The sequence below is a fragment of the Neodiprion pinetum genome, chromosome 1 (genome assembly GCF_021155775.2).
Source record: "Neodiprion pinetum isolate iyNeoPine1 chromosome 1, iyNeoPine1.2, whole genome shotgun sequence".
NCBI lineage: Eukaryota > Metazoa > Arthropoda > Insecta > Hymenoptera > Diprionidae > Neodiprion > Neodiprion pinetum.
This window is the reverse complement of record NC_060232.1, coordinates 35639837-35653088: the sequence shown is the minus strand read 5'-3', so window position 1 is coordinate 35653088 and position 13252 is coordinate 35639837. Positions and strand designations below refer to the sequence as shown.

Below are 13252 nucleotides of genomic sequence, written 5' to 3'. Positions count from 1 at the left end.
TTTCATTAGTATCTAATGTTTTAAAAATAACATTACTATAATTATTCACGTAAAAGATTTTAATTTTGTGAATAAAGAGTATAAGAGAGAACTTTTACCGCTTACTCCGATCTTGATTACGCAAAAAATGCTATTTAATCTAATAAGAACTGGTCGTTGTTGGTTTGCGATTTTCATTTATTTTTCAAGTATCCGTCGTGACGAAAAAAAAAAGTGACTAGTATCCGACTGGACGTTTCAGTCATAAACACGTGGTCATCTATAGTCGGTTTTAAGAATAACTATAAACGAGATTAAAAATGTTTCTCATCTCCTGGTCTTTAGCAACTAGTTCTACGTGAAAGTATCACGTTCATAGTACTTGGCGCGATTAGGCGTTGCGAGAAATTTCATGCCCTTGATTTCGCCCTTGGGTTCGAGATAATAAACAATCGTTACGTGATACGACGCTAACTTGACATTGTCGCAGTAATTCTGATCTGTTGTTTTGACTTTGCTCGGTGTCGCAACGCGTATGACGTACAGATAAGCCGGTTTTTGCATGTTTGCAGAATCAGCAGTTTAGGTATTTCGAGTCGTGCGCACGCGTCCTCGCAGTGTGTTCACGTTTTCAGACTCTACGAGTTGAACGTCGTCGCGCAGCGCGGTTTGTTACTTATCGAAATAAATACGCTCGGGCAAAGTGATTTGAGGTGTCAAGTTTTCAGTTTGTTTATCAGGTACCAGCGCAGCACCCGACGTCGTAATTTCAGAGGTAAGCGGCTTTTTTCGTTTAATATAATGCAATTCATTTTTGTTTTGCTCGGTAATCTGTCGGGGGCATGGCGTCACATTAGTTTCTCTCTTACTCGACAGATGGGTTTCATAGTTTCAATCATCGTCATCGTCGTCACGTGCTTCGTTTACGGTTCGCAAATAGTAGCCGCCACTTTCTAATTTTTATTGACATAAAAATTCTTGAACAACCGATCGACACTTTGTATAATCAAACTACGAACGGAATTAATTTCTGATGGTCGAAATTGACACACGGTTATTTTGCTGTGTCGAGAAAAAATTAAAGGTATTTTCTCTCAACGACTGAACCCCGAATTACAGAAATTGGTGTAACTCTATGGTTTTGAAATAGTCGATAATTGCGATAATTTAATGCATTGTGTAACGAGACTGTGCACGTCGCTTATTGCGAAATGATGGGTGTTGTTGTCTTGTGCGAAAGGTCACGAGGTCGACTGCGGTCATGCTGTTTTCCGTTCGCTCCGTTAATTTCCATCGTTGCGAATGTTTATTAGATACGCTAAGATTCAAATAATACGCCGGTACAGCAGGACGTTGCTCTGATTCGACAATGATGCAAAAATAGAATCGGAAAAGGAAAAAAAAATTCACCTCGATACCCACACTTTTGTACGCGAAGCAATATGAAAATGTGTACTTCTTAAAATTGTTCGTATTAAGAGGATGCCATAGTCAGTCCTTACCGATCGAGTAAAATGTCACTGATTGTGGCTATTATCAAAATGCCGTGGATAGCGTGATTTCACATTTAACGCCGAATAAGGAGACAAAAAAAATATTTTTATTTACATTTGCATCAATGGTAATTGAATTACACCAATAGATATTCTAGCATTAATTGTTGCATAATTTAAATACTTTTTCGGGTACTTAAATTCGGCAATGCATGTAGAATATTGCCTTAATCGCGGCTTTCGTTTTATAATTTACAGAACAAGTGACATTTTACTTGGTTGATAAAGCATGACTATAAATACCTCTCAACTGGATAAAGCAGGTCGTTGACAATTCATGTATTACGATTTATCGTATCTTACTTTGCGGGGTTGCTTTGCTTTTTGTTTTTTCCCCCCCTTCATTAATTGCTTTGCGTTGTAAGACATTGAGTCATATTTAAGCGCTTAATGTTAATGATTTGATTTGACTTTTGAACTCTGCAATTGATTACCGCACTCACTTACATCTAACGGATCTGTTGGTTTTTTTTTTTTTTTTATCAGATTCATGTTTATAAGCGTAGTGCATTCAAATGTATTTTGTTGCTGTAGGTCAGAGATTTTAATGTATTACGATTTACTTAAATTAGTCTGTATTTCTAATGCGACTCTAATCAGACCCATAAAAAATGAAAAATTCATTTTCATGCCCATAGTGTAACTTTTCAATACATACTACAGAGTAATAATAAATAAGTTCAGGTAAAATAAATTGGACAAGGTCGGTCAGGCACATAAAAAACTTACGAAATCTAGTTACTTGATTCGCTCGTTTATTCGTTTAAACAAGTATGTGTATATGTTTATACCATAATTGTTATAAGACATACACACATATAATGGGTAAGATATATTCATATATCGTACATAAATAATAATAATTTTTCCTTCGTCGAATAGTTATTTTATTTTATGAATTTAATTTTTTCTCTCGTTCATTTCACTCGATATATTCAATACAATGTCTATACATATATAATAAACGAAATATAATAACCATTACTATATTATATCAATGCAGTATAAATTAACCGTCGTGAAAAAAAATAGGAAAAAAAAAATAAAAAAATAAAATGATGTAAAAATAAACTACGTACATGTTTATAAATAAATAAAAGCTACGCGTGAATATTAGTCTACCTATAGTGCATTATACTTATTCACGAACTAACAAAACGATCAGCGTATGATGCTTAATAAGTAAATTATATTATTATATATTTATAAAGAAAAGTAATACAATCGTGTGTTTAATAATATTCGTACGTCGTATAGTAAAGTTGTTGGCTCGATTTGTTTGTTTAAAATAATAATAATGATATTAATAATAAATAAATTTATCCGGGCTAAATAAGTTTGCTTAAACGATCTTAACGCACTGGTAGATAATTGTGGGGTCAAGTGGTTGCATGGAATTATTTTCGTTGAAGAATACATGTCAAAATGATCGATAATGGTATTCACACGTATAGTTACGTATGAGCACACCGATTGGCAATGTATAGGTTGCAATTATTTTTACTAGTAGGTATACAATTGCATACGTGTATTACTTGTAGGAAATGAATTTGAACATCATTTTAAAAATATACACTCATTTTCTGCAAAGCACATCCAAAGTATATTCTTGAAATTCTGTCCAACATACATTCAAACTACAACTAATAAGAATACGGATTATCAATACTGACGTTGGAATGATTCAGATCTCTTTCGCTGTGAATGTTTCTATTACGAATATTATGGTTTAAGATTGGCTGACTCATGTCGTGTGTACTGTACGTCTTTTTAAAATTACGCGGATTTCCAACTGTTGAAATGATACTAATGCCTAATGATATTACACGGTGCGAAGTAAAAGATTCAATTTGCGAATGTGTGCAAGCATAGAACAAGAAGATGGATACTTTACAAGAAATTTAAATCCAGCCAACAATTTTATAATAAAAACAGAGATTTAGAAAAATCTTTCTCCTCTATTGCATTGGAAGACAAGTATTTTCAGATTCGGTGAAATATATTCTAGCAGAATAATATGATAACTTGTGAAAATTTTGCAATTTATAGAATCCTTTTCCCAGTTATAATTAATATACATGCACTTCTAATTCGCGGTAGAATAAAATTTTCTTCGCATAATATCAGTATATACATATACACACACATACATGATGCAAACACACACGAACACATCCGTCACACACGCGCCCATAAATATCTATACATACCGTATATAATATGCATTCACCTAATACTTTAATCAGTAATTTTTTTGTTTCTCTTTATTAAGGGTGAAAAAATAAATAAATATTACACAATGCTAGTATACACTTAAACAAAAAATTAACCATAATTCAACTCGTGATGCTACTCAGTAAATATTCTCAAACGGTATGTACCTTTTTTTTCACCTCAACTGTTTTCAAATTTTTTTTCAAATTTTTTCTCTGTGTTTCTGTCAACGTATCGGACCTAGATTTTTGACCGGGTTAGCTGAACACGTGTATCGCCACCGCAAAATATGCCAATGTTATTCTGATTTTTTTTACCGTATGTCACATACAGGCTATAAATTCCGTATTAGTATGCGTCAATTTCATTTATATATTAACCATTATAGTTACGTGATATAAACACAACATAATGTATCTTATTTATAATATATCGTTTTAATATTTGATCAAATTATGAAAATAATCGCAATGATGACGTGATTATTAATAGCATAATAATATTAGTAGTAGTAATAATAATAATATTAATAATAATAATAATATACTATATATCGCGTAGATATCTGTGGACTAGAATTCGTGTGAAACCTATTATGGGTCTCGCGCTATACCTATATTATAGTTTCATTTCCGTATCGGGTAATTCAGTAGTCGTCGGGTTGTAAATTTTTTTGTTTTAAATTGTTTTCTCCTGTATAAGTTACATTTACTGCTTGCCTTGTGTTTTTCTTCAATTTTTCCGTGTTGAATTGATCATGTGAAGTCTTGATCGTAATGCATCCCTATTAACTGCTCTCTATTTTTCACTCAAACATGCCAATGACTAACGTCGTAGAAAAAGAAATTAGATTAAAAACAAATTGTAGCTACCTGCAGGTTTATTCATCTATCTGGAGATATAAAACAAGTAATGAAATATTCCTAATTCCTATCTCAATACCCTGTTCGGCGAATGAATATTTTATCACTGCTTTTGTTGATGTGCAGTCGATATAAGGTATTTTATATTGTTTGCGAATCATCAGGCGATGAATTTTATGCAACCCTCGATTCGCTACCCCATTTTGCGGTGTTCATTTGATTTTTGATATTACATTCGTGAAAAATTTCATTCGCTTACTGTTTAGATAATTTTTACTATTTTCATAATTATTTGCTTTTTTTTTTTTATCCTTCCAGAAGATCACTTTTAGTGCAGATTTTTTCGGCAAAATAATTATTTCCGTAGCATCACACGTTTTATACCATAAAAGAAGGGGTAAAAAACAAATAAAAAAAAAAAAAAACACCAACATTAAAATAAATAGGTTCAGATTGGTGGTGAAAATTGACGTGTGGAAACGATTGAATCTTTTCGAAGAGAAAAGCGAAACATGAAATGAAAATATCAATGTATAAAAACGGAACATGAATTAGACAAATATATATATATGTATATGTATATATTTTGATATTCGGCTAACAATAAGCGAGGTGTTGAAAAGACAGTATATAGGGTATGTGTATAATAATATTGTATAATTTTTGCTAAAATTTCGGTTTGTAAGTAGGTGGTAGGTAGGCTGGTACGTCGAGCGGCACAGCACTCGCGGAATTAAGGCCGCGTTCACGCCGCCGCGATTATTTTCAAAATACGATGTTATACTGCATGTGTGCACGACGACGCGTTGCCTCCCTCTACGTACGGCAAGCTTCCTTTACCTTTGACCTTACTTCTTGCGTCCCAGGTACTCGACCATCTCCTGGAACTTGTCTTTTTCGTCTTCAAGCAGCAGCACCTGGATACAGCTCGTGAAGTATTGTGTGCTGAAGCAGTCTTGTCTATAAAAACACACGAATAACGGGTTGAAAATTGCGAAATTTTACGCACGTTTATCGGCGGTACGCCTTTCAAAAATACCGAGCTTTCGTCACACGTGGACGCGTCGTGTCAAAAAGTGAAATTTGCAGCTTCGTTAACTAGTCGCTTACGATATAAACGTTTACTTTACGACCATACATAGATATCAATTATATATTTATACGTATGTATAAATATATGTGGTATGAATTTACTGCAGATCTCTTTTACGATCGTGAGACGGAAGCTTGTAAAATTATTGTGCATCAAAAATACATTATTGCGCAATTTGGTATGTGTCGTGGAAAAATATCGGTGTTAGTTGTTGTGCAGTGCCTCAAAAAAAACAACAGCTGCCGTAGGTTAAAAATTCGGTTCTGAAAACGACGTATCCTGTAAGGTGTGCAAAAACTCGTGCAGTGGCTGATAAAATTTCTCCAAAAAATGAAACGGTAAAAAGAGAACGTGACGTTGCCTGCGAACGTCGATAAGGAAAATGCAAAAAATAGCGTCGTATCAAAAATGATTTGCAGCGACGAAAATCGACGGATTAAAAATTTCAAATAAGTTCAAAATTAAAAATTATTGTCAGTCGTGGAAGAATACAAAAAAAAAAAAATACGAGCGATGAATAAGCATTGGACTATAATTGTCATTTGTATATTTGAAGATTTTGAATATCAAATTACCTAAGCTTTTTCTTTTTGAAAGGCCGCGATGTGGTGTATTGTATTGCAACGTTCAGCGAAGAGTAATTAACATACAATTTTATTATAGAATTATATAATATTTGGGTGTAATAATTGCGGCAAAGAGAGCTTTATAGATTTCCGTTAGCTTGAAGCAAAAATCTCGACAGGAAAGAATAATTGTTAATCACGATAAGTGTATTAGTAATAATAAATAATATTAGAACGAAGCGATAAAAATTAAATACCAGAGAAACAACCGGTGAAAAAGAAAAAAAAAAATGAAAAATCAGAACATATAGAAATAAGATTAAAGGGACAAATCATAAACTCAAAATAAAAAGCTACCTAAACCCCGGGGTCAGCGCCGTGGAGTTGTTTGATCCAAGTTTGTATTTCTTCCATCTCGTCTTGAAGAAGTAGAACGTCGAGGCATCCCTTGAAGTAGTCGGACGTGAAACAGTTCTTGCTGTAAATGGTTAAGAAGAATGTGGTTTGTTGTTTTTATTTTTTATTTATTTATTTTTTTTTTGTTCTTTTTTTTTCTTTCGCTCATTATTCTTGTTGTATAGTAGGCGTGTAAAAATCTCGTGACATTCTTAAAATAGCCGTTTCCAGCTCTGCCGCAGTATACACAGAACACCACATCCTTCCCCCCCACCCCCCCATCGCGTCTGCGATTGCGGTTGCCCTGCACTTGGAATACTCGGACCATTTCCACCGATACTAGGCGAGTGTATGAAAACTAGAGTTGCAGTTTCAGCTGCACCTCCAGGCTTACTATGTCCAACCAATATCGTTATTGTAATCAATGCTCACTCGTTGCATAACTCCGCCTCTGACCAACTACGTTATTAAACATAATGTAACCAAGTCGCTTGCATGATCGTTTCTTCGGCGGCTGTTTCAGACTGTAAAGCTTCTGTAAAATCGCGGAATTTATCCATGGCAGTTGAAAATTTTCAGAGATATAGGTACGGGTGTTTCTCGATCGAAAAAACATCTTTTCAGCCTCGATTTGACCCAGTTTAATCCATGCGGCAAGTTACGTAGACGAATCGTAACCTCTGACTAATCCGAACGCGTGTTATTTCTATACCCAAAACTGGAAGTAAGAGGAATATGCTGAGTACAGAGTGACGAAGTTTGGCCCTCAGATTAAACTACGGTCGAATGATACAGACCGCGCGTACTTAGTGATTGATGAGAAAATTGAACGCTGAAGAGTCTGAAAACAACATCCGGATGGCGTTACGTTGATTTAATAATTCGAATCAATAATATCTTAATGTAAATTTACACACTTTCAACATCTACCTAATTCCCGCCATGATATTACCGAGCTCCATCCGGAACAGGCAAATCCGTTCGAAACGCGCTGAGACTTTAATGCGTCTCGTGAGAGATTCGAGTCGCAAGGTGACACTGGAGCAACCATTTATACTCCAATTCTCCGAACAATGAAAGCATCGAGTTGTTACCGGATCGAACCGGGAACATCTGACACGTTTCAATCGCATCACCTAGGTCACGTGCCAGCGGCGGCACGTTTGGTTCTCTTTTTAAAACATGTCACGGTCAAAGGTCATAGGTTAAATACAATATCCTCTGCCAAGCCCACCGAAAAATGGAAACCGATCGTAGCAAGGCCGTGAGAAAACTATGAGGACGAGACTGAGGATGGTCGGAATGATTATCCCACATCGCGGGTTAGCAAAAGCTACGTGCGGATACGACCGAGGTACAAATCTTCGCGCATTGTGCATTTAACATGTACCTAGGTTGGTGTACCGGAGTTTCTACGACGATGCGGCGCACTCGCGAGTGCATGAACGATTATATTATAGTGCCGCCGAGTAGTCTCCGTAGGTACCCACGATCGCGGAGCGCGGTTCATGCCATGCAATAAACATCAAACGAGTGAGTAATGGTGTGTACACACGGGTGTACGCGTTCTACTATATAGGATGCTGGTTGGCATTCGCTCGTAAGTTATAAATAGAAGAGAAATCTCATTCGTTTCGATACGCGTGCCGACGTCGCTTTTGCAACAAATTACGATCAGACTCAACGCCCTCTCGCGATACGCCAGCCAGCCAGCCAGCCACCATGGACTTTGTTGTGGCTTTCGCGTCTCGGTGGAATTTTGACGATTTTACTATCGATGGTGGAAAATGGTTTGGATAAATTTGGTTGGTCCGGCGTCGCGCCACGTGGATGCAGGATGCATCGTGTATAGCGGGTGAGACGTTGTCATCGAGGAACGGGTGTTGTACCTGCAGAGCGAATGCAGCTGGGGCTCACGGAACAGATTGTAGCAGTCCTCGCAGATGCGGTCAAGGCGCGCGAAGAGGCTTCTGTCGTAGACTCCCTTGCAGTGAATGTCCAGGAATGACCTTTTGCCTAACGGGTGTCCCATTAGGACTCCGGCGTCGGCCAGACCCAGACTCGAGGACAAAAGAAATACGGCCGCTGCTATCGCCAGCGTTCTACCGGGCAGGGACCTCGTGAAGCTTGATCCCTGAGCGCTGCAGGAGGAGGATGATCGCCTTTGCTGATGATGCATCTGCAACAGGAAGCGTCAAGATTTATTAGCAATGCATCGGTTGGAAAACTACGTGGGAAGCGTGAAGACGCACAAACAATGACACCGGAAAAGAGGATTGAACCATTCGCCGATGCGGTGTAAGGCGTGGATGGATCTTGGTGACCAATCTAGAGCGTAATGGATCCACCCAGTACGGCGGGGATATTATTAGCCCTACCAGATCGTTGGATCTTGAAATGTTTTCAATTAACGTGGCAGCGAGTACGACGACATGCAATAAATCTGCAGGTTGTATCCCGATGAACCAGCCTCGGGTTTTTGCTCGAGGATAATAAAAATGCGTGACGTCAGGTGCCCGCGGTCCGCACCGTTGCCAGTGGTGCGTTTGCGTCGTGGAAAAAATCGAAACTGGTTGCAAAAAGAAAGTTTACTCGAGCAGTTAAGAGAACCGAGTGAAGTGAAGTGCATTCTGACCAAAGAAAGATTCGCTTCCAGCAGCATCTGGATCTTGCGGCTTAACCGAACCACCGTCGTTCCCGGACTTGACGAAAGCCTCGTTAACCTTTGCCCACTTTGATTTTATGTCGTTGTATAATTTTGCTTATCTCGCCGTCTAAGACCATGTGGAGTATAATGGACCGATGAACCGACCGACGACGGAAATGCTACCGAAGACTGTACGCGAGGTGCACTTATAGTTGTGCGGTCAAGTTGTGTTAGCTGATGGTTGGTGATCTTGTGGGATGGTCAGCGGAGCACGAAAGATAATTGGACCGGCGTTGAGATGAAAGTGCGGCCACCGAGCTCAGTGAAGTTAGCTGATCGTGAGATGCTGTGAGAGGTCTCAGCTCCTCCGCCAAGTGAGCGAACCTCGCTCCAGGGTGGAGTTCTTCTCGAGATCCTTGTTAGGCTGCAGGGATGGATTCGTTCTTTTCACGGGTCAAAATTAATTCGCCCCCCCTTTCCCAAAGAGCCTCGTCACGGTCCGTTAAGCCGCGGTTGTGCCTCAACGATTCAGCGGTCGCGACTTCCGGTACGTTTGGACAATAAATCAGGATGCACCAGCGTTGCTTATGACCTCGGGAAGTCAATTTCTACGAAGATGAAGGTAACGGAACGGCGTCAAGAGGCTGGAGTTAATCCGTATCCAAGGACGGCGCATCGATGAAGCAGCACCGAGATTTTTCTCGCATCAGCTCGACGTGCGTCGGTTTCTATCGTCCACGTGGCTTTTGGGTGTTAAAAGTCAAGGGAACCAATATGGCTGCTGGGACCCGTAGTATTTCTCGCCGCATCGGTGTTCCTCGTTAAGCGAAGATTTACCGGCGTCGCCCGGTGTTTTATCAATGAATCTTGCTTTCGTTCTACCCTGCAGGTTTCGTGAGTCCAGACCGCGTCCGGTTTCCTCACTGTCCATTCAATATTCCAGGAACTTCTGCCGCCTCTCCCGGTCCTCTCACGGATACCTTCTCGAGCTCGTCTATAATGCAGAAACCTCGTGCTGCTCCGATGCAACCGCTTGCCGATGAAGAAAGGCCCACCGTTTTTAATGGGACCGAGTCGAAGACTTTCGAACGGTTTTCTAGATAGGAACTGAAACCACCTCTCTCATTTCTCATCGCTCAAAGACAACTCCGGATTATAACAGCCTCGCCAGACCGCCGCACGGCACCGCGTAGGAAAGGGGACAAGATGTAGGAGATGTAAAGCAACTCTTAACCAGTCCTGGATCCTGTGAATGGACCACACGCAGGTGGTCCCTCCTTCCTCGTCCCCGTTTCTCCCCTCACCCAAGCCCCACCCCCAACTGTAAACGTTCTCAACCGACAACTTCATTAACCAGACCCCGCGACGTTCCCGCGTTCCCTTGGCTCGTTCCTTTTTTCGGGACATAATCGCTGCTCCCGGGTGGGATTTTATTTTTAGACGGGGCAGTTCTCAGAATTTTTGCACCAGCTATCGACCTGGCCGGTTTGTCGTAATTGGCTCGCGGCGATAATTTGCCTCGAGTGGTCGCGATCGTTAACCGTCAGATGGACCGTCTTACGATTGCTCGATTTTTAACCGACGTATGGCAAGAAAGTCACGGGACATCGAGGGTCGAATTTTCTTCAATTCCAGCTTGGATCGCGTTACTCCAATAGTCGCCAAAACCCAAAAGAACCGAACAACGACCGTTTTTCTTCAACCTATCACGGTCAACCGTGATCGCGATTTACTCCAACAGTCGACCAACGGTATCTTCGCGTGCGTTTTTCACCCTGTGACATGTGCAGTGATCGCGTGTCGTTATACAGTCAAAAGGCCATCCACGTCGCGGTCAACGGTTTAGCCGGGAATCGCACGATAATGGAAGCGAATAATGAAATTCGGCAAATCTTAGCAAAAAATTAGCGTAATACGATCGGTCCGCGATCTTCGTCGCGTCCACGAAACGAGAAGACGTAACGAAAAAGACATTGGAGAAGAGACAGAGTCCCAAGGGGCCGTTGAAACGAAGGGCCCACCTTGACCGAGCATGATATTTCATCCAGCATCGCCACCGCCTTATAATTTCACGCAGTTATCCACCTATCGAACGATGCGTTGAAAGCAGTCCTCTTTGCCTTTAGGTTATATCATAAGATCACAGGATAGCTGCCGTCTTTCGTACATACACCGTAGGTCGCATACCATGGTTCATACCCTACGTCCCTCTCAAGGAGGTCCGACTCTCTGCCATTATCGACGCACACGCTACGAATCTCCATGCGACGAGTTTCTACTTTTACGGATCACCGCCGCGCTATCTCGTTATCTGCATGATTCTACGTCCGTGGAGTGCATGCATTGGCTCTCCAGCTTTGTCCCGGACTAGAATTTCTCACGTTCGAAAGTCCCCCACCTCTACCATTCGGCTTGCACACATAAGCAGGAGCAGAGTGTGTCCGTGAAAATCGCGGACAGACTTCAATCGGACGAGAGTAGCCGGAGGAAAACGCTTCGCCATTTATCAGTCGATTCGATATAAATTACCGGTGGACTCTTAACCGTGAAGGTTGCCGCACGCTATATTTAGCACACACGACGGTGGCGCACGGTTAGCTGCCGGGCACGCACACTTCCAACACTCGGAAAAAACAGACACCCGTCTACGTTCACCCATACACGGACAGATGCGGGCGTGGAAAGCCTACGGCGCGATAGTGAAGCGGGGAACTCCTTTTTCCTTACCAGCCTGGAGCATGTCTTACGAGATACGCTTGCGGCAAGCAAGGAGGGCGCTCGGCGGAGAGAGGAGGAATAAAAATAAAGTCAATGGGGACCGGTTGGTCAACAGGTGGGGTCCTTTCTGAGGTTGCAGCAGCCCACCGCCGCGCCACGTCGTCGAGCACAGGTGTGCAATCTGAAAATTCTCGAGCAAAAACGGACCGACCACCGTTCGCGAGACGCGTAGGCCATAGGTGTAATATACCTAAAAGTTGGTACGCTCGAACGAGTACGTACGACGTTTGTCGGTAGGTACAGGGGAATGTTTCAGGAGTAGTCAGAGAGGACGATCGTCATCGTCGTCGTCGTCGGCGTATTTACCGCGTCGTTCTGGTTCCCCCGTGAGGATAATGGCGCGAATCCGAGAGGCGGATTTGCCTGGATGGAATCTCCACGTGAATTCGCGGGTATCTTGGGTTTCCTTCTTTCTGGGTGGTGCCGGGTGGAAGGAACATCGTCGGCGTTAAGAGATATTCCCAGAGTGTGTCTTCGGATCGTTAATGGGTTTCGTGATGTCCTAATCGTCTAATGGGAAGATCGGTCCGAGGTGATTCTTCTTTCATTCGGCCCGGGGACTGCGCGAGGATTTATCTCGTCACTCTCGGAGGACGGTCCTCGTATTCGGGTAGGATCAAACGGAGAGAAACTTTCTTTCCCGCGAACCATTTTATACTCTTTGCCTTGTGTGTAAGTACTCGCCTTACTCGTAGAGATACGAAATGATCGATGTCCTGACGATTATCGGGTCAAAATACACCTTCCCGAGCACAATGTCAGCAGGCGGCAGGTTATTTCTTCGCGGCGGCGTGACAAACGCCGCGCCACCATTACAAGCCTAATTTATGAATGGACCATCCCGTGACGGCTCCACAGCCACCGTGGGAGTCGGTGGTCCCTGGACCGATAATCCGGGACCCACACGAACTTGGCGCTTAAACCTCGTCCACCGTGAGACCGGTTTCGCCGTCGTCGCGCGGTCACCAAGGTGGGCGAGCTAATGCTTCGACGACGTCAAACCACCCGCCTCTATATTCGGTCAAATTTCTCGCTCCATCGGTTCACTGGAGCACCAAGCATGGCCTTGATCGACGCGGGAGGCGGGCTAACTTCGAGGCGGAAAACCGCGGTGAAGGCACATTTCGAACGGTCATCATCCACGATCCCAACGAGGGCGAGTG

The 13252-nt window shown here is 41.7% G+C and overlaps 2 protein-coding genes across 8 annotated transcripts in view; one reads left to right on the top strand and one right to left on the bottom strand.

The window, feature by feature from the left end:
- The first annotated feature begins 572 nt into the window (after nucleotides 1–572).
- The window catches only part of Prosalpha5 (proteasome alpha5 subunit), a 153616-nt gene continuing 140936 nt past the window's right edge, over nucleotides 573–13252 (top strand). For 3 of the 4 annotated variants that reach the window (XR_011176706.1, XM_069134540.1, XM_069134541.1), the window contains exon 1: nucleotides 573–754. The gene's annotated coding sequence lies outside the window, so the exon portion shown is untranslated. The remainder of the gene's footprint in view (nucleotides 755–13252) is intronic. The other variant, XM_046626018.2, reaches the window with a different exon arrangement.
- ITP (ion transport peptide) overlaps nucleotides 4773–13252 on the bottom strand; it is a 42639-nt gene continuing 34159 nt past the window's right edge. For 3 of the 4 annotated variants that reach the window (XM_046626360.2, XM_069134985.1, XM_046626371.2), the window contains 3 exons: nucleotides 8554–8843; nucleotides 6626–6746; nucleotides 4773–5569 (listed from right to left, as the gene is read on the bottom strand). In XM_046626360.2, the coding sequence (XP_046482316.1) occupies nucleotides 6626–6746; nucleotides 8554–8843 (411 nt within the window). In that variant the 3' untranslated portion in view covers nucleotides 4773–5569. The remainder of the gene's footprint in view (nucleotides 5570–6625; nucleotides 6747–8553; nucleotides 8844–13252) is intronic. The other variant, XM_046626381.2, reaches the window with a different exon arrangement.